The sequence below is a fragment of the Elephantulus edwardii genome, unplaced genomic scaffold, assembly GCF_000299155.1.
Source record: "Elephantulus edwardii isolate Elephantulus edwardi_28Jun2011 unplaced genomic scaffold, EleEdw1.0 scaffold00061, whole genome shotgun sequence".
NCBI classification, from domain to species: Eukaryota; Metazoa; Chordata; class Mammalia; order Macroscelidea; family Macroscelididae; genus Elephantulus; species Elephantulus edwardii.
The window spans coordinates 7,180,816-7,202,598 of record NW_006399811.1 but is presented as its reverse complement, the minus strand read 5'-3'; the positions used below and the strand labels follow the sequence as shown (position 1 = coordinate 7,202,598).

At 38.2% G+C, this 21,783-nt stretch overlaps 1 protein-coding gene across 2 annotated transcripts in view; it reads right to left on the bottom strand.

Moving 5' to 3' along the window:
- RASAL2 (RAS protein activator like 2) overlaps window positions 1-21,783 on the bottom strand; it is a 460,670-nt gene that overhangs the window by 27,548 nt on the left and 411,339 nt on the right. Inside the window, exons 7-14 of one of the 2 annotated variants that reach the window (XM_006887716.1) lie at window positions 20,104-20,202; window positions 18,277-18,831; window positions 13,937-14,081; window positions 8,341-8,485; window positions 7,497-7,733; window positions 5,293-5,494; window positions 2,799-2,998; window positions 774-1,635 (exon numbers count right to left, since the gene is read on the bottom strand). In XM_006887716.1, the coding sequence (XP_006887778.1) occupies window positions 774-1,635; window positions 2,799-2,998; window positions 5,293-5,494; window positions 7,497-7,733; window positions 8,341-8,485; window positions 13,937-14,081; window positions 18,277-18,831; window positions 20,104-20,202 (2,445 nt within the window). The remainder of the gene's footprint in view (window positions 1-773; window positions 1,636-2,798; window positions 2,999-5,292; window positions 5,495-7,496; window positions 7,734-8,340; window positions 8,486-13,936; window positions 14,082-18,276; window positions 18,832-20,103; window positions 20,203-21,783) is intronic. The other variant, XM_006887717.1, reaches the window with a different exon arrangement.

Genomic DNA, 21,783 nt, shown 5'->3' with positions numbered 1-21,783 from the left:
GATATATATATATATATATATATATATATTCCTAAGGTTATTAATTTGATTCAAAGAGTAGAATGCATGTTGGTGCTTAAAATGTAATACGAAATGATGACATGATTAAATTATCAGAAATTAATTTTATCTGTTGAGAAAATAAAAAGTTTGGAAAGCTTATCATGTGAAGAGTTGAGAGTACAGGCTTGGCACTCTTTAAAGTAGAAATATAAAAGGGATTTGAAAAAATAAAAACTGGTCAGGCACTTTTTTTTGTTCTTTTTTTACCTCTTTCACCTTCCTGCTATAGGTGTTGAGTTGTTTACTATTTTAGCCATTTCCAGGAAAAGGCACAGAGGACCAGATTATTTTCAGAGGGAGCTGAGGGTAAGGTGGGGAAAAGTTATGCAAAATTATTGGCCCAGAATCCAAAACTTGATCTTAAAAGCCTAAAAAAAAGTCAGGAAGAATTTGTTTCCAATCCTAACATATTTGTTGCTAATTTGGCTAAAAGCCCTCAGGTAAGTGTTTAATTATCTATTTAATACCAGAGATCTGTTCTCAGCGCAAAGGCTTGCTGCCTGAAGGGAAGGAAAGGGCCCCCTAAATGGTTCTTAAGAGCCATTTGCTACCTGACCTAGACTCTAAAACATCTCATTTTCCTTTTCCAAGGTGGTAGAAAATATTTCCAAGTGGAAACTTGTTATAATTGGATTTCCTAATGAGTCCTATATAGGGAAGAGCTGGGTCAAGTGGAAGCCAGAGCAGAGTCGTCCAGCATGCAGACCTACCTGCTGTGTCTGTTGTCTCTGGATGGCTCTCACTTTGGGAACGGGGCTTTCTCTGGATGAAGAGGACTGCTGCCGGGACCGGCTGCCGTTCTGCACAGGCTCGGCCACCAGGGCTGCGGAGGCCACCGACATGCTCCCGGTGCTACGCAGGGAAGCACTATGAGGCAGGGATGGTGGGGCTTTGGCTCGGGCACCTAGCCCAACCTGGTCCATTTTTCGGAGCGGGGCTTGTCCAGTACTATTTTGCCGAGGAAGGGCAAGAGGTATATGTCTGTCCGGCACAGTGTGCCGCCTGGAGAAGTCGTCACTCTGAGTGCTCCTTTTGGTGAAATCTTCCATGCTGCTGTTGCTAGGTCCACTGAGTTTGAAGTCTTCACTGTTACTTTGGCTTCTGGAACTGGCAGTGCTTAGGTTCTCCAAACTGGAATCTACAGAGGCCTTTGGCATTGCTGGGATTGGGTTATTGAGGTGATAGACTGGGTTCTGGAATGACAAGGGCTGGAGGCTGCCCGGTTGGTTCAAGGCGGGGTGCAGGGGCCTCCTCACTTGGGGTGCACTCTGGGGAGTGCTTTGGGTTTCCCGAAGCTGTTTGATGCTGGCCACCTGGGTTATGGAAAGCTGGCTCCCAGTCAAACGCATAGGCACATCAAGCATGACAGATGCGTGTTCCACTTGAACAGCATGAGTGTCCTGCAGGTCCATGAGAGAGATGCTCCGACCGTTGGGAAGGCTACTTTCCTTTTCATCCTTTTCAGAATAACTCATGCTCTGGGAGGAGGCTTGCTGAACCAGCAATAACGTTTTCCCTCTGAAATAGCTATCTGTGTTGTCCTGGCTTGGAGATTTTAATTTATGCAAATCACTGTGGAAAAGAAAAGGATCACTGATTACTCCTGAGGCAAATTCAATGAAGATACAACTCCTCCACTGAGGCAGCATATGAACTTTTCTGAAGGTTTGCAAATTCAACACGGACACTTACATGTCTTTCTAAACTCAGATGTCATCATCATAACGCTCGGAGTAAAATCCATTTTTTTTTTAAATTTTTTTTATTATTTTTTATTATTTTGTGTGCGTGTACCGTCAAATCAGATCTGACTGGTACAAGAGGATATTGCGCCTCCTTCTCCGGCAGAGCATCTGGTGGATTCGAACCGTGTTTCTCTGGGATTGCAGTGCAGCTTCTTGCCACTAGGCCACCAGAGCTCCCCTAAAAGCCATTTTTAGATTTCCCAAAAGGAAAAGAACAACACTTTCCTACACCACCCCAACACTGACTTTAGTTTTTACTAGAATTCCAATAATGTCTACTTAGATTTTAAATCTTTCCAAAATGTTCCACTTCATCCACTTAATAGGTAATAAACCTTCAAAAGGAGAAGCTGTATGTGAACCATTAAAGAGCTCCTGCTAAAGGCATCTTATTGTATGTGGTGGTCATTATGTGCCCTTGAATGAGACCTGACTCACAGCTGATGCTCCAGAGGGTTTTCAGACACAATAAACTGCATGGAAGAAGATAGTCCATTTTCCTCCCATGGAGCAGTTGGTGGATTCGAACCACATGCCTTTTGGTTGGCAGTGCAGCTCCTTACCACTAGGCCACCAGAGTTCCCTGCTAAAGGCCTTAGTCTTACCAATTCAGAAAATAAAATTTAAGCATCAATTTTGTACCTCGTTTGCCCAGCTCACGTAGCTAGCCATAAAACAATTTAAACCAAGGTTCTCCAGCATTTTAAATGTACTGGAAAACATTAATTTCACAAAGCTCTGAATCTTTTATTGAGATATGGATTTATGTTTCTAGAACACATTACAAATACATATTTTAAAAAATATATATTACAAAGATCTTGGGTATTGTTATGACAAACACTTGCATTTATTGAAGGTTAAATGTGTCTTTCTTAATTACTCATATGACTTTAAGGAGGGAAGTGGAACACACAAGTTAAACAGATTTCTGTGAAATTTCTAAACATTCTCTCTGTGAGGTTGGAGATCAAATGATTTCTTTCCTACCTGTCAGTGGGGTCTTCAAATATTTTCTGCAGCCCAGAAGAGATGCTTCCACTGACATTTGGACTGGAGTTATGTTCAGTGAACCGTCTCAATTGTTGCTGTATTGGTGTAGGATTAGTCAGGGACTTGGTAATATCAGCAAGAACACGAGGGAGGGGTCCCAATTTTGCCACGGTTGCCTGTAGGAAGGAATTTTCACCCTAATTGGATAATAAGCATTGTGACATCCACCACAGATTACGTTTGGACACGATGCCCATTGATGAAGGGGTGGAGGTTGGAGGGAAGGGTAGGTATTGCATATGGGAGTGGCAGGTTCATAATGCATTGTTATGGAGCAGCGGAACCATGGCGTCGAGATGAATGGAGGAGGCGAAACAAGATGCGGCAGACATTGAGGAAAGAAAGAAATAGAAATTAGGATTATGCAAATAAAAATTTAAAAAAACCACACATGCTCAATACAACCAAACTACTGCCATTCCAACTTAAAAACAGGCATGCAAAGCAACTAACTCTTTGGGAGGAGGCTAGTAGATCAAGGTGGGGAAGGGCAGGGGAGGAACCAAACACCTTCTAACCAAAAGGAAGTTAAACACCAGAGAATTAGCTAGTGTGATGAGACTTCCAAGGCAAAGGGATCACGTGAGAAAAGGAATGCATGCTAACATACAAGGACGTGCGTTTGGGGTCCAGAGCACTGCAGGGCACACAGTAGAAACTGCATTTGCAATCCCATTTCATCTTGGGAACCCTGACTGACCCACTGCTAACTAGTTGTACATGAGTAAGACTTTTTTTTTTAAAAAAAAACCAAAGCAATCCCAAACCAAAACCCAAATCAAGTGTATTTTCTCTAAGTGCTATACCCAGTTGCATTTCGGGTTCCCAGGACCAAACAGAAATAAAAATGAGTATATGCATTTACATAGTAAAGCCTGTTAAAAAGACCTTGAATCTGAGTAAATCAAACTTATTTAACAGGATATTTACTCCTCCATCTGACTTTTCAATACTTTATCAATTTCAAATATTTTCTTTTCTTTAGGGAATACTTATTCTCAAGAAAATTAGGGGATCCCTCATGGTTAAGCAGTAGTTATGCAGTTTTACATGGCTGCCTTTGGGTTTCCTTCATCAATAATTAAATCGTCCTACTCTGTTCAAATGGGGACAGATGGCCTCAGAAGAATTTATGTCCTTGTATCTTGAGCTACAACCAATATCTGGAGAATTTACATGCAGTATAGTTGCAAACTTAAATCCAGCTAGCATTTCTAAGCAAGAAGGGACCTTAGAGAGTTTTGTACATTGCTTTACAACTGTTTTAAGCACTCTTGGCCATCCTACCACATTTAAAGTTTCCTTAGTAATCTCTGTTAAAAGACTTTACTTCCTTTCCCACATTTTACTGGTATGACATTTTTAAGGATAATAGGAAAATGAAGGAAAAGAAATGCACAAATCTGTATTAATGAAAATTAACTTTGTCTTTTTAAGTTATTCTAGCATACCACCACAAATGTTTATAAAGTACCTGCAGCAAACAAACAAAAAACATCAAATAATTATCATAATAAACCTAAACCAAAGTCTATTTGACAGTTTCCTCCTTCAAAACATACTCTTAAAAACAAAAACAAAAACAAACAAAAAACCACATACTCTTCTCTGAAAGAGTGCGGAAGAAAAAAAAATTGTCATGAGGGGGCTTATAATAAAATTCTTGTGTGTATAATCAGAAAAGGAATGATTAAAAATGCTGTTTTCTGTATTCTTAATTCATAATCACAGAAAAAGAACCACCAGGATTTTCACATCCCAGGTGACTGTAATAAAACAATTATAGCAACCCGCTGACTTGCCGTAAGAAAAGATCTCATGGGTAAAACTACTCAAACACAATAGTCTCCATATTTCTCTGCATTTTGGTTAGAAATTACTATATGTAATATAATTTTATATTTAATGAAAGCTTCTATGTGAGTCTTTTTTGAAATTTTTTTAAATTGGATAATTTCTTTTTTCTTTCTTGTTGTGTTGTTGTGTACCGTCAGATTGGATCCAACTGGCACAGGAGGAGATTGCCCCTCTTTCTCCAGTAGAGCATCTTGTTGATTTGAATAATGTGTCTTTGGGATTGCAAATCAGTTTCTTCCCACTAGGCCATCAGAGTTCCTCTATGTAAATACATGTGCGGAGTGTGTGTAAAATTTCAAATTTATAGGCATACAGTCTTTAATTCAGGTGATTATTAAAAATATCTATTAGTAATTTCATGGTTTTTGAGGATTCCATTGTTTGTGTATCACCTATCTTGCCCAGAAAAAAACCCCACAAAAAACCAAACCAACCAACACTGTTTTTCCAGACTTCACGGGCAAAAAGTTGTCTTCACTGAACAAAAGGGAGAATGCTCTCACTACAGATAAGTGACAGAATGCAGGTACATTAAGGGTTGTCCATCTTTCATCAGCTTTCTTCCAGCCTTTACCTTATCAAGTTGGGAAACTACTTCCCACAGTAAGGAATGCAAAACAGAAAGCTCTCGGCCTAGATCAATGTAACCATCAAAGCCGGGAGTGTTAGAGATGGTGTCTGGGTTAGAGATCTCCAAAAGAAAGCGCTTCATTCCACTCCACTCATGTTCTAAAAAATCATTCATGAACGCCATGTACTCCTCCTTGTTACCAAACCTGAAGCAGAGGGATAGAAAATGAAAAACAACCTATTTAATAAAAAGAGACGTGAGCATTTGAATTGACTTAAATAGGGTCACATTTTTTTAAAGGGGTTGATTATCTAATGATAAAATATACTTTCTTACTATCACTTTAATTCTAAAATTTTTTTAGTATTTTCTGTCTCTAAAGAATAAAGCAGAATCTTTTTTATCTAGTAGTTAAAGGTTTTTAGTCTTTACCTACCTAGTGCTCAGCAGTATAAATCTCCCATTTTGCTAAGTTTCTTTAAAGTTGTCTAAATATATCATACTCTCTTCCTTCTCCAAGTCTCTGTTCATGTTATTTATATCCACTACAGAGGAATGTCTTGTCTTTTTTGCCTATCTAGACTCTAGGTATCATTAAAACTTTGCTTAAGCCAATAAAATCTATTGAAAAAAGAAAATAATTTTTACCAGAATTAGCTCAAATATAGGTGTATGGGTGATATATATGAGAGAGTGAGTTGTTATTGTGTGCTATCAAGTCGGAATCGACCCATAGCTGACCCTCCATCAGGTTCTCAGAGAGTAAATCTCACGGGAGGAGACTGTCCATCCTTCCATGGAGCAGCTGGTGGCTTCAAATCATTAATATGTGATGTGTGGGTGAGCTCTGGTGGCCTAGTGGTAGGAAACTGCACTGCAATCCCAGAGGTGTGCGGTTCAAATCCACCAGATACTCTGCTGAAGAAGGAGGAACAATCACCTCCTGTACCAGTCAGATCCAATTTGACGGTACACACATAAAAAGAATAAATAAATAAAAATAAAAAAAAATGTGTTGTGTGTGTGTGTGTGTACAAACATACATGTATGTTTGTGTGAAATACATCTATATGTGTACATGTATTGTTTATTTACAGGTGTATACATAAATATATATAGTTGTATGCTGTCAAGTAGAAGCTGACCAACATGTGACCCTTCAGTGGGTTTTCAGAGGCAGTATCTCATGGGAGGAGATTGTCCATCCTTTTCCCACAGATCAGTGAGTGGATTTGAACACATGCTTTTGGGATGCAGTGTAGCTTCTTACTACTATGCCACCAGAGCTCCCCTTATACAAAGCATATTTTTTTATACAAGGTATAAAAAGTTGAAGTAGTTTACTTCCAAAAAGGGACAATTTTACACGAGAAAATAATCTCATTGAATGTTATCTTTTCTTCAGTACACTGCTCAGTCAGTCACTGCTGGTGAGCTGGAATTAACTCACACTTGCCTCTCCAGCAGGCCTTCAGTGGCTGTACACAGCACTGGAGAGGAGGGCCCATCTTTCACCCATGGTGCAGCAGGTGGATTAGAATGACCAGAAAGGGCATCACCTTAGGGTTAGCTGTGCAACTCTCTATCCACTATGCCAAATACATTGCTAATAAGAGCTTATAAACCTCCATATTATAGAAATCAACAACAATTATACACACCTGTGTGATCAATTTTACATGTGCAGATATTTCTTCCCAATCATTTCTTAAAACTACATTGTAAAAATCTTAAAAGTAATACATAGTTACTGAGGAGAAAATCTGAAGATGCTAAAAATGGGAAGATATGCTGAGAAACCTTATAGGGTAGGGTAGTTCTGCTCTGTCCTGTGAGCGTGCTATGGGCTAGAACTGACTAAACAGGGAGGTCTGCTGTGGGGTTTGTCTTCAGCAGAGCACACTGCCTCATCGTTTTTCCAAGAAGCAGCAGGTTGAGTCTGAACCACTTAAGCATGGTACAATCAAGGTTCCAAACATTGTAGTAGCTGCAAATACTCTATTGAATGCATATACTTAGGCTACGTAGTCATTTTCTGTAAAGTGACTCTTTTAAGTTTTTTCCCAATATTTGCTATTTTTAATAACGCTGAAAGAAAAATGTTCTCATATGAAGAGATGAACTTCTACTCTTACACAAATTTTAGCCCTTCTGTATTTTTCAAGTTAGCATTTCTTTATAAAGTGGTTATGGGCAGTGTCACTCACTTTGCAAAGTTGGCCAGGTTCTGGATGACCTTGGCAATAAGAGTTAGTGTTCGAGAGGTACGGTCATCAGGATACTCTTGCATCAGGTTGAAGAGACTGGGAGACATAATGGCTGGGCACAGGAACCGGAGAAACAACGAGGCACTAATGAGCCGCTCGCTGATGTCCTGCTTGCCCCGGGTCAAGCACTGCTGCTTCCAAGATGCAAACACTTCCTTCAGCTCACGTGGGAAAACACTGTGGGGGAGGGGAGATCAGAACTTGAACACAAGTACTATACCCAGAAAAGAACAAGCAATCCAACTCAAACCCAACATATCTCTGCTCTAGAGACAGGTTGTAAAACCTAGTGTGAAGAGCTATTTGATTCATGGTTTCACAGAAGGCCAAACAGCCAGATGGAGTCTGGAAACCAAACGTTACAGAGCCCAAGGATAAGTGTAAATTTAATTTAGCAAAATGGGAAAATGGCATGAGATTTCCTATGAAACCATACAGCTTAACAAAGCTCAAAATTTCAGTAGAAATCTTCCTAAATCTTACTCAGTGTTGGGTTGAAGCAATGATCAGAAATCATTGATTCAACTATTTAACAACAGTTAAGTATGTTAAAGAGGTAGAACAATACCTTTAGTAAGGAAGAATGAACTGCTAATATTCTGGGGAAAGGTTAGATTTAGATGTATCAATTCAGAGAGACTTCAGCTCACAACCAAGATTAACTTTAGACATGATTGTGTTAGGGAAGACTTTCATTTTCCTGCAAAGCCCTTCCTTTGGTTGGGAAGAAACAGTTAACATGAAGTGGCTTTTACATGGACATGATGCACTGACACTAGCTCACCAGTAAGAGTTGATGATCTTGCAGAAAGCCAGCTCACAGCACATCTTCAAGTTGCTCTGATGGTCTATCAATTCACTAGACGAACATTTGTTGGGATCTACTTCACAGTTTTCGTCTGACTCATACAGAGCTTTGATGAACTCCCCTATTAAAAGGAGAAGATGGCAGACAGCACAACTATAAATAGAATAAAAAGATTTGGGATTCCTGCCTTGTCGGGTACGACAAGGAATTCTTTTCTGAGATCTGATGTGGAAGGCACTGTCTATGAAAGGTTACTGCCACAGAACACAAGAGATACCACATCCCACACCTCACTCAGCAATCAATACGATCATCATACCACTTAGAAGCATTAACAGTGTTCCTACAGAGACTACATGGTATGTTCTATCTGATTTTGGAGATACATTTAATGACTATTAATGTTGTTTCTCACAAGGCTTTCTCTACAGGGTGACTAATGTCATTATTATAGAAAAACAGAACTCAAGCCTGACTATACAGTCTACTCAAGATTTTAAGTGCTCATGTTTATACCAAAGACAGACACAAATAAAGGTCAACTCCTAATTTGGAATAGTTATTTAACACAACACAAAACTGTAGAATATCTCTTTTGTAACCTGTATATACTTTTCTACATGCATTTAGTTAACAAGGTCTTTTCAATTATGCTGTAATCTATAAAATATGTTCAATATTCCCAGACAGACCAAATATTCGCATATCATGTTTACATTTCACTTTTCACTGTATGTATCTTGGATATGCTTGATATCGATTCCTCACTTTCTATCTTGCTTTCTGATGTTACACATTTTTAACAGTAAAAAAACTACTATCTGGCTACTGAGTGCATTTAATGGTGTGTGTCAGTAGTGAACACTGAGGTGGGAGGCAAGACTAATTCAAACTTTGATGGTAAAGGTAATATGTCAATTTGGGCAAGTCATGATTCTCAGTGGTTTGAAAGTTAGGAAAAGGTATAATGGGGCAGTAAAGCAATGATGTGGTCATTCTCCATTTTCACATAATGCCCACTGTCATATAACAACCTAGTTTTTGGAATCTAATTCAGGGGATATACTAGTCTGTGCTCCACATTGCTTTGTGTTAATTTGTTCATGTCTGTCTTATCTCTACAATGAATACTCTTGAAGGGCAGGCACCAGGTTTTATTAATGTTCAGATCTCCAGCTGCTTGAATTTCCAAAGCATTGTACATTTTCAGTAAATACTTTCAGAAATGACTGTGTGTATTCTCGATCTGTTACAAGTCTTTTTGGGAGAAGCTCTTTCAAAGATCCAGCTGAATGTTCTTGGAGTTCAGGTTTGGTAGAGAAGATTTCTGCAAAGTAAACAACAATCTATACAAAATTGCTGTTGTTGGTAGGTGCTACTGAGTCAAGTATGACTAACTGTGACTCGATGAACAACTGATCTGAACCCTGTCCTATCCTGTTCCATCCTCACAATTTCGCATACACTTGAGCTCACTCCTTCTAAAATTGTGTCAATCCATCTTGTTAAGGATCTTTCTCTCTTTTGCTGACCTTCCATCTTTCCAAGCATGCATGATGTGCCTCTCCAAAGAAAAGCCTCTCCTAACAACATACCTAAAATATGTTTTGTTAGCTCTACCTTAAAGGAGCACTCTGGGTGCAACTTTTCCAAGACAAATCTGTTTCTTGCTTTGGCAGTTCATGAGCTATTTAGTAGCCATTTCCAACACCACAGTTCAAAGGCATCAATTTTTCTTCTGCCATCCTTACTCACTGTCCAGCTCTCAGATTCATAGCAAGTTATTGAAAAGACCATGGCTTGAAACAGGTGCACCTCAGTCCTCAAACTGACACATCACTTCTCAATAATTTGGAAAGGTCCCTGACTGAATTAAGACTTTTCTTAATGCAATATGTCTCCTAAACTACTGGGTACCAAGGGTGTAGACTATGGAAGCGAGATGAAGTTGTTGACAGTGTCACTATTTTCTTCATCTATCATGATGCTGCCTACTGGTCCACTGTGATAATTTTTTGCTTTTTTTAACATTGAGATACAATCCATAGTAAAGATTGCAGTGTTTAACCTTCTATAGAAAGTGCTTCAAGTCCTTCTCACTTTCAGCAAACAGGGCTCCATTTCTCATGCTACATTCTTCTTCAAAAAGTCCAGTTTCTCAAATAATTTGCTCAGCATGCATTGAATAGATATGGAGAGAGGACACAAATCTGACACACTCTTTTCTTAATTTTAAACCATGTAGTGTTCCTTTAGTATATGAGTATTTGGTTCCCAAGAATAAAAATATTTAAAATTTGTCTCAGTAAGCAGCTTCTATGTATAAAATTAGCTTCTAAATATATATATAAAATGAAAGGAAAGAATATCAGAAGAATGTCTATTTGAGTTTTATCATAACAAATTATGGCTAACAATGAGAAGAACAGGAATTCCAGAGCAATTAATTGTGTTTATGTGAAACTTTAATACCTAGACTGTAACAGAGCAAAGGAACACTACAAAATTAGGTAGCAACAAAAACATAAAAACATAACAAAACAAAAACATAAAAAAACCTCATTAAATTAAAGCTGTTAAAATAGCTATGACAGAGGATGTGACATGTTAACTTGGAAGAAAAGTGGCTGGATAACAGGAAGCTAAGTGGTATACAGAAAAAAAGGCTTTTGAAGCCAGAAAGATTTGGGATCAAACCCTAGTTCCATCACTTACTGACTGGAATTTTGAAAACATTTAAATAGTTTGATGGTCAACTGGTAAATAGTCTGAATAATAACTGCCATGTGGAGTTGTGGTGAGGATGAGACACAGCACATGAAGGGTATATAGGCTACTGTGTCTGGTTCTAGGCAGAAGCTCAGTACAAAATATTATTAGGTATAAACTTAGCAAAAACAAACAATCTTTCATAAGAAAGATGACCAGCATAAGTAAAATGGTTTGTAAAAATATTTACCAAATCTGATTATATTTGACATTTTCTCAATGTAACCTACGTTAAGGGCTTCCAAAAAATCTATTCCATATAAAGAACAGCTAATTTTAAAACTAAGTCATTATCAATTATTTGTGTGGAAATTGGCCAAACTTTAAACTTTTCTCATAACATTATATTGAGTCCTTGAAGGTGATATCTGTTAATATCAGGAGAACAGCACTGTTATTAATAGATAATTAATAATTTTTTTTCAAGAAATCTCACCTCACTGCTGACAAGCCACAACTGGCTCCTAGATGACCTGCTAGTGGGTTTAGGCAAGCTGTCATCTCACATAAGATTGTCTATCTCTCTTCTACAGAGCTGCTGGTGGATTCAAACTGTCAGAAAGACAGCTTTTGAGTTAGCAGCACAGCTCTCTACCTCTTTTCTTCTTCTTCAAGATTAGAGTCAAATAAAGAATCCCAGGGCCTAGAAGTAAATGAACTACCCATCAAACTCAGCTTTGTGGCATCAAGTCAGTTCTGATTCACAGCCACCCTCTGTGGACCTTCAGAGGCTGTAAACTGTAATGAGAGGAGACTGCCCATCTTTCTCCACCTAGAGCGGAGAAAGTCCACGAGTGGACTTGAGCCAATGGAGAAGCCTGGTTTCTGTGCTAGCAGAACAACTTGCAATGGACTATACCACCCGAGCAGCATAACAAGTCTTCTCTGATAATTTATCTGAAATCCTACAGAATAGAAAATGTTCTGATTTTTGAAACTATAACCTACATCTGTAATGTAGAAAGCAGCCTACTGAAAGGTAAACTTAATTAAGTTTATATATAGAAGCTGCTCACCTGTTCAAACATTGAGACAAATTTTAAAATAATTTAAGATTGCTCTTTTGTCTTTGGGGAAAAAAACAAAATAGAACCAAAGAAGGTATTCACCATGTTGTTAACCTGTAAGTGCATGCCCAGAAGGTTTGTGAGGTGTTTTCTATTTAACTATTTACTCATTACTACCCAGCATAAAAATTTCACACATAGGAATAGGTCAAAGTGTATGGATTTGATACTGCTGAAATTTCCCTTTATCACCAAGGGTAGAAACCAGGTGACTGTGTACTTCTTTTCTCTGAGATGGTATTTGCATTTCACAACACATCAGGATACTATCTGATTTTAACTAGAAAGATAAAAGGGCTAACAAAAAAAAAGTCTAAACCAGGCAGCCTCATTTGGTAAATAGTAATGCTTTAATCTAGATAAGTTAAAATGATTGGCAATTTTAAACTCAATTCTGAGAATTCTTTAGGCAATCTGGAAATAGGATCTACTTTTGCCCAAAGTGTATAGAATACTGTAAAATTTTTAATTATTTAGAGTGCTCAGCTATACTTACTAATTTAATTTTTCAGTTTACTGAAACTTCTCTGTGAATTTTTACATTTAATCCTTATTACGAAATTCTTCTAAATTACATTACTAAAGACTTCTGCTACAGCAAGGGCTGGATCATATAGTGAATGACTCTTTGACAGCTGAAAAATCCGTAGTTCTTCAGGGTTAGTCTTTGACAAGTTACAAATTATTTTCTTGAGCCATATTGATACTTACCTTAATATTGATACTTAGGTAAATATTGAAACTACTATTAAATAAGTATCAATTTGCATTGACCACAGGACACAAGTGGAAAATTCTTTTAATAATAGAGTATTTGCCACAAAAGCCAAATATAAGAGGAAAAACATAAACCATTCAAAGTCTAGGATGTTAAGGCTAACTAGAAATATGAAGAGTTAAGAAGGACAAGGACAATACAGTCCCTGTCTTCAGAATGTTTTCCAATTACACTGTCTACACTTCTGTTAGCAGCAGCCACTTTTCCTTGGGTTAGAAATATTAACAGAGAACTTTGTGGATTTAGTAGAATTCCTTCCCATGTTCAATGAACTCATTTCCAAGTCCCACTGAACTAATTAGCTGCTTAACTCTTCAATGTCCTGTCAAAGAACTTATAGCCACTTTTCATTTTAGAAATTATATCCTCTGGAAAGTCTGTTCAGTTCACTGAATTACAGAATGTTAATGTTTGATTTTTCAGAAGTTAGTAGTCAATAAATATTCACTCTATGGCACAGAATGGAGAATGTGACCGGAGATGCTTCATCATTGCCTCTTAAAAGACAATGCTGTTTTCATTAGGCATTGCAGAGCTAGTTCTCATTCACAGTTAATCTAAAACACTGCCTAGTGCTCAGCCATTCTCAAAATCATTGAGAATCACAATCAGCCATGTCCCGAGTCCACTGTTGCAGCCACCATATCCCTTCATCTTATCTCAGATCTTGAGCAGTGATACATACCCATTAGTTTTATTGTGTATCCTAGAATCTAGGAACTTGGGGTTTAAGGGTAGAACACATGCTAATGGTCTTTCTGACCTTGTTGTATGTGATAATCCATTGTTCCCCCATTAGCAAGCTGCAGAGATTTCTTACAGTTGATACTCAAACCTTAACATTCTAGTCAGACAGAATGAAGTAACACAGAATTTGAACTCAGTATTCACTTGTCTTGTAAGGGTGAAATAATTTCAAATTTAAAGACAAATAAAAGAAACGTTTTCTCCTTCATACCTAATGCATCATGAAGATACTGCTGTCCCACCAATTTGAGGTATTCCTCAATGGATTTGGTGGCAATTGTATTCTCTCTGAAGATCAAGACATCATGCTCTCCACACCGATCCACCTCAGACATCACCAAATCAGTCAAAAAATCCTGTTAAAATAATGTTCAAGCAAGCAGAAAGCAACAGAATAAATATGTATTAGAAGAGATTGAGGAAATGAGAGAGCCTGAAAACACTGGTTTAAAATGAAAACTACCAAATTTATTTGAGTGAAGAAAAAGGTAGTCAGGTTAGAATTTTAGGCACGTCTCCATTCTTAAATTTAAAAGTAGTTCAAAGATTTCCCATTGTACCTTTGATGTCTCTCTGTTCTCTGACTTATGCCTATTCTATAGCTTCAATCTCACACGACTTTCTCTATACTCTGCTCCTCCTGGTCCATTTTAGGTTGTTGAATACACCAAGTCTGCTAGCCCTTTCTAACACAATGTTCTCTATTCACCACAAAGACTCCTGCATATGCTGGTCTTAGTTCTGCTGCACTCCCGCCCTCGTTCCTGCCCCCATAGTTATTAAGTTAATTCCTAAGATCCTTAAGATTGTAGTTCATAAATCATTTCCTCTGGAGCCTTCCCTGATCAACAACACCCAATGTCCCCGAGCTCCACACTAACTGTGTCATGTCTTTTCTTCTCAGTACTTTTTCCTGTAATCACATTTATTTCTATAATTACTTTATTAATGTCTGTTTTTCTAAAAAATTTTAAGCCCATAAGACCAAGGACAGTGTCAATTTTTGTTTATGACCAGTGTCTGACTGCTTCTGGCACATATTAAGTGTTCAATATATATTACAAATTGGTTCATTATATCAACATGGAATTTCTTGACCTCATCACTCAGAACTCATTTTTGAGGCTACCTGTCTAGCTAGTTATGTTCCCCTCATCCAAGCAGCCACTCATTCAGGGGAAAGGGAAGTCTAAGACATAAAGCTCTGAATAAATGGCTGCTTCATTCCCCAGCAGTCTTAAAATATTTGATGTATAACTTTAATGTTTGTTAGATTTTATTTGAAGTGGGTTATCACATATTTTTAAATATTGTATGAAATAAAATATTTCTCATCAAATTAATTCCAAGTCCTCTATTAGGTTTCAGCGGCTGTAAATCTTTATGGGAAAAGACTGCTCATCATTCTTTTGTGAAGCAGCTGGTGGAGTGGAACCACCGATTCTTTGATTAGTAGCACTAATTAATGCACTAAGCCACCAGATTTCTTTAAATATATATTTACTGGATACTCAAGCACTTAGGATGAAAAATAGAAGGCATATACCAAATTACTTGAACTTTAATCATTTTACGAATCAGTGGACTCTACAACTGGGGCAGCCCAACAGTATAGAGTTGGAGAAGTAAGAATCACTATTTCAACTCTTCTGCTCAGGGGTAGAAGAACATTTTTGATGGTGATCATAATTCATGATATTCATAATATCATGACTGTGTTAGTGGTTTCAATGGGTGCACAGTAATCTATCAAAAGTCACTGAATTGTACACTTTACAAGAGCATGTTGTTAGGTGCTGTCGAGTTGAGTATAACTCTCAGTGATCCTATAAACAGCAGATCTGAACCCTGTTCTATCCTGTACCATCTTCACATTTCCTGACACACTAGACCCCGCTGAGGCAGTCACTGTATCAATCCACTTGGTTGAGGGTCTTTCTCTCCTTCACTGACCCTTCACCCCTCCAAGCATTGTGTCTCTCTCCAAGGAATAGCCTCTCCTAGCAACATGTCCAAAGTATGTGAGATGAAGCCTCATCATCCTTGCTTTCAAAGAGCACTCTGGCTGGATCCTCTCCAAGACATATTATTTGTTCTTTTGGCCGTCCATGGATGTTCGGTGCTCTTCTCCAGTACCACAACTCAAAGGCATTAGTTCTTCTGTCATCTGTATTCGTTATCCAGCTCTCAGATGCATAGCAAGGGATTGGAAAGACTATAGCCTGAATCAGATGCACCTCAGTCCTCAAACTGACATCATTACTCCTCAATAATTTGGAGGGGTCCCTAATTGTAGACTTTCCCAGTGCAATATGTCTCCTGATATCTTGACTGCTGGTATCAAGGGTGTTAACTGTGGATCCAAGTCAGATGAAGTTGTTAATAGTTTCAATCTCTTCACCATCCACCATGATGTTGCCTCTTAGTCCAGTGGTAAGAATCTTTGTTTTGTTCCTTAAAAGGGCATAGCTTAGTATATGTAAATTGTACACTGTGATTAACAAAACTAAACAAACCAAACCAGCTGGTATTAAGATGTTTCAGATTCCTGGTAATCCCAGGGGCTGTAGAGTCAGACTACAGGCATAGGGTTTTCATGCTGGAGACTTCTCAGATGACGACTGCCATGGCTTTCCTTAGAGAATCCAGAGTGGATTCAAGTCACCAACCTTTAGGTTAGTAGCTGTTTGGTTAACCATTTACACTACCCAGAGATAAAGTGGTTAAAAGGAAAAGTCCTTTATACCTCCTGAATATTGAGCAACTAAAGAGCAATGATATCTTACTCTAAGCCATTAATGTTTTTAACACCAGAATGCTTAAACTTACCATCATTAATTTCAACCACAAAGAGTATAATCAACAAGAAGGCAGGCCAAGTTAAGTAAGAGTTTAAATAATGAACATATTGATATATTCAGATTTTAATAAAAATACTAATAGCATTTCATTTTATTGTTTGTTTGGTTCTAAATAAGTGCTTGGAAGGGTGGAGGGACAATGCAAGAGAGGAAGACCCTGGATGAGATGGATTGACTCAGGGGACTGAGGTAATGGGGTAGGTGTGTCAGAGACAATAGTGAAGTTGGCTCAAGAGAGAGGAGGGTTCAGAGCTATTGTGCACAGGGTTGCTATGAGTTGCAACATTTTAACTTCTATCGGTCTGAAATAAAATTTAAATATAAATGATGAAGACGCTGCTTAGTCAAGTAAATGTGCCTGTGGTGGTAATTAATCATATCTCAAGTTGATCAAAGACCTGATTATTCATTTGCTGTTCTGCTACAAATTTCTCCTCTTTCTGTCTTCTTGAAATTTTATTTCCATTCAGAATATGAGATAAAGTTGTCTTCAAATATCTATATATTTTGTAATGTTTTTACATATTTACAGTTTAAATATATTTTTAACCTCACGGCAGCTCTTGCTCACCATTCTCTGAATCACATTGTTCTGTGACTGGGAGATCTAAAAACAAAACATAAAATACCCCAAAACAAAAACAAACAACAAGCCCATTGCCATGGAGTGATTCCAACTCATAATGATCTAAAAGGGCAAAGCAGAACCGCTCCATAGGCTGTCCAGGGCTGTCAATCTTTTACAGAAGCAGATTGCTACATTTTTCTCCCACAGAGTGGCAAACAGATTTGATTACTAAACCTCTGGTGAACCAGTCAAGCTAACTGTACCACCAGGGCTCCTTTTGGAAGATTTAGTTACAGGCTAATTCTTAGTATAGTAATAGTTAAGTTATGGTGAACTATTATAGCTGTTGGTTGGTAAGAAACTGCTGTTGCTGTGTGTACTGTCAAGCTGGAGACAATCCATAGCTGACCCACTGGCAGGTTTTCAGCAGAAGTCAATAAATAGCATGGGAGGAGATTGCCCATCCTTCTCCCTCACAGTAGCTCGTGGATTCAAATCACGTGCCTTTGGGACTGCAGCACAGCTTCTTGCCACTAGGCTACCATAGTGCCCTATTATCATTGTTGTTGTTAAGTGCTGTCGAATCGTAGATGACTCATAGCGACCCTATGAACGAAAGACCTGAACACTATAACTTTCACTGTTTCTCCAAGTTCATAGGATTTACAGAGGCAAGATATTTATTATTATCATTACTATTACTATTATCATTACTAACTAGTCAGGTTACTAGTCAAATTATAAAGCTCTCTTGGCCTAATGGGTAGGGAGTTGTACTGCCAACCCAAAGACACATCTTCCAAATTCACTAGCTGTTCCACAGGAGAAAGATGGACATTCTCCTCTCCTGAGATTTACAGCCTCTGAAAACCCATTGAAGGACAAACTATGAGTTGGTTCCAACTCGATGACACACAACAACAGTAACAACTATTAATTTAAAAAAGTATGTAGTGCAAGGAAGAAATCCATCATATAACACATTCTAGAACTAAAGATAAAGAATCCTGAACACATTGTATGGTTATGAGGTCGATTCTACCATTTAATTTGTCAGAACATACTAAGTGGTTGTTTTTATCTTTTATGCAAATGGACTTGAAACCTTCTTTTGCCACTTACCTTGGCTCTGCCAGTACTTTGAAGAATGTGCACTAAGGCACAGGCCAACTCTTCTTTATTCCTCACACTAATTACTGGCTCGAGGACAGAACACAGCATGGTGTAGTTGCTGGTGACAAATTCTGCAAATTCTTTGTATTGCTCCATAGGCAGAATGGTGATAGTTTGGAAGCGTGACTTAATCCGGATGGAAGGCCCTCCTGCCTTGCCTTTGTTGGGTGTGGGGGTACTCACTGGGTACCACTTTTCCACAAACTGGCGACCAGTTACACTGGCAGTGGGAATGTTGACTAGTCCTATGTAATTATTCTTGTCCTTTTTTTTCTTTTTTTCCATGTCCTTGTAAATGTGAACTGTGATGCTATGTAGAGGTGGGAGGCTGTAAAACTCAAAATGTTCACCCCAGAAAATATTGTCTGCTTTGGTCTTGCTGGTTGTACGAGCAAAAAGGGTATCATCAAGGCACAGTTCACAGAAATATTTTTTTTTGGGGGCAAGGTCCTTGGCTTCAATGATCCATAAACGAAGAACATTTTCCGCTCGTCTGCAATTGTCCTATAAAGAAAGCAATAAAGTTGAATACGAGAGCTGATATCCCAGAAAACAGAACATTTCCCCCTTAACACGCTGCTGCAAATGACGGCAAATGTGGTTCTAGGCATGGCCGTCAATTAAAAAGTGTGCGGCAATGTGTTAAAGTAATCAAGCATTGGGCATTGTGGCATTGGGGAACTATAGGGCATAAGCTGTTAAGGACTTCTCCAAAATGCTAAAGAACAAGAGTATCAATTTAAAGACTAAAGTGCCTCTGAATTGTGGTGCTGTAGAAGTCCTAAATATTTCATGGACTGCCAAAAGGACAAACCAGTCTGTTTTGGAAAAAGTAAAACCAAGATGCTCCTTAGAGGCAAGGATGGTGAAACTTCATCTGACATAGTTTGGGCACCTTGTCAGGAGGGGCCAGTTGTTGAAAAAAGACATCATGCTAGAAATGGTGGAGGGTCCGAAAAAGTGAGGAAGACCCTCAACAAGATGGAATGACACAGTGACTGTGACCATGGGCTCAAGCATGGTGGACACTGTGAGGATGGCATGGGACAGGTCAAGGTTTAGATCTGTTGGTCCTTATTAGTCCTAGCCAACTTGATGGCCCTCAAAGCAACATTCCAAAAAAAGGACATTTCCCCCTTAATGTAAGTGATGCTAACTATGTAGTCCATTAAAGATGGTCAGAAAATAATGAAAAGGACTGTAATCTCATTGTTCAGGACAAAAGAAGGCTGTATGCAAGAACATACCAGAGTCTTAAAGAGCTACATACACTGTATGTTACTTGAGTTTTAAAATATAATCACTCTGTAATGATAAATTCTCATTTAGCCAGACTAATTGCAACTAACTAGCTTCTGGAAAAATATACATAAAATTAGTTAAATAGTTAAGAAACTTATGTTATAGTCCTTTTTTTAAAAAAATTATATTTTAGTGGAAGTTTACAGAAAAGTTGGATTTTCATTCATTTATTATTGCACATTTTCCTCCCTTCCCCCTCCCTCAGTATTTCTATCATGACTTAGTTTCTGACTTGGGCTTCACTGAGCTTTTTTTATCCAGACTGATAAAACAGTGATACTACTACTTGTAATAAGATTATTTTGAGCATAAAATAGTATAATATATAAAAATGCTTTTTAAACACAGTAAAGTTCTAAAAATGATTAAGACATGTTACTCTTCATAGAGTTTATCTATCTATCTATCTATCTATCTATCTATCTATCTATCTATCTATCTATCCACGCTGTAGATACTGAAAGCCATTATTACCTTATTGGGCTGAACTGTCCTGCGAAGGTTTTCCATCCACTTATCTCTTTCTGATGCAGAGTTACAGCTGAAGCATTTACTTCCACTTAAGTAGGTAACCTTCAATAAAAAGATTACAAGTAAGAAAAAAGAAAACATAAGGTAAAGGGACTTTATCTTCCTACTTTTACCATTTGGGAGTTAAGTATATGCCATGAATCCTAATCATATCACAAAATTTGTGGTTATTTGTTTGTCTACATATATATTTAGGTTTTGTTTTGTTGTCTCGGTGGCATCCATACTCATTTTAAGTATAAGAACAAAGGCAATTTAGAATTTAGCTGAGGAACCTAAAACAAGACTGTGGTTCAGAAAGAACAATATTGAAAACCTTTCAGGCTATACCTCAAATTACTCATAAATCAATAAGCTCAATTCTGAAAGAGTTGATTAAAAAATTACTAAGAGATACAGTTGACTAAGGTGCGCCTGATACAGGCCATGGCTTTTGCAATCACTTGTTATGCATCAGAAAGTTGGACAATGACTAGGGAGGATAGAAGGAGAATTGATGCCTTTGAGCTGTGGTGCTGGAGAAGAGTACTGAATGTACCATGGACTGCCAAGAAAACAAACAGATTCATCCCAGAGAGGGTTAAACCAGGCTGCTCCTTGGAGGCAAGGATTCTGGCGCTTCGTCTGACATACTCTGGACATGTTGTAAGGAGAGACAGGTCTTTAGAGAGGGACATCATGCTGGGTAGAGTAGAGGGACAGCGCAGGAGGGGAAGACCCTCTATGAGGTGGATTGATTCAGTGACTGGGGTAATCGGGATGGGTGTGTCAGAGGCAATGAGATTGGCACAGGATAGAGCACGGTTTAGCGCTGTTGTACATAGGGGTCGCTATGAGTCGCAAACGACTAGACGGCACATAACAACAAAACAACAACAAGAGGTAAAGAGATTTTTCACCTATTAGTGAAAGGCAGTCAATTTTCTTAAGACTATCTTCAACATATTATTATAGAAAGGTACTAAACAGAAGAGCTGTTGTTGTTGATTGCCATAGAGTCAAATACGACTCATCGTGACCCTATGAAAAGGCCTGAAGCCCCTCTACAACTATTGGCATTTATCAAAGAAAATAGAGTTTCCAGAGACATTCTGTTTAGGAAGTGGATGCCATTGCTGTTTCCAAAAATAGAAGAGTTACTAGCACTGAATCATTGTCTTTGGACCTCATTCCCCAATGATTAAGTAATGGTGTTGCTGATGTTCAGACTCCGATTATGTTAGCCTGATCACTATAATCACTATCCTGTAAAAAGGAAACATGCTATGTCTAACCCCAGCCCCTTATAATCACACTTAGTATACAGCGTGCTGAAGTGAGTTTCATAACTACTGGGAAGTACAAGTGATTAGTATCTTTTTAAATAAAGAATGAAAATACCAACAATAAATGATCTGTCCAGATTGTTAATGTTCATGGAGATACTAAAACCCAGTTGTTATCAAGTTGAATCCAGTACATAGACCCCTAAAGGAAGGAGAATTGCTCCCTAGGGCCTCCCCAAGGGTATTGTTGTTGTTGCTGTTGTTATGTGCCATTGAGTCATTTGCGACTCATAGCGACCCTAAGTACAACAGCCCTAAACCATGCTCTATCCTGTGCCAATCTCATTGCCTCTGACAC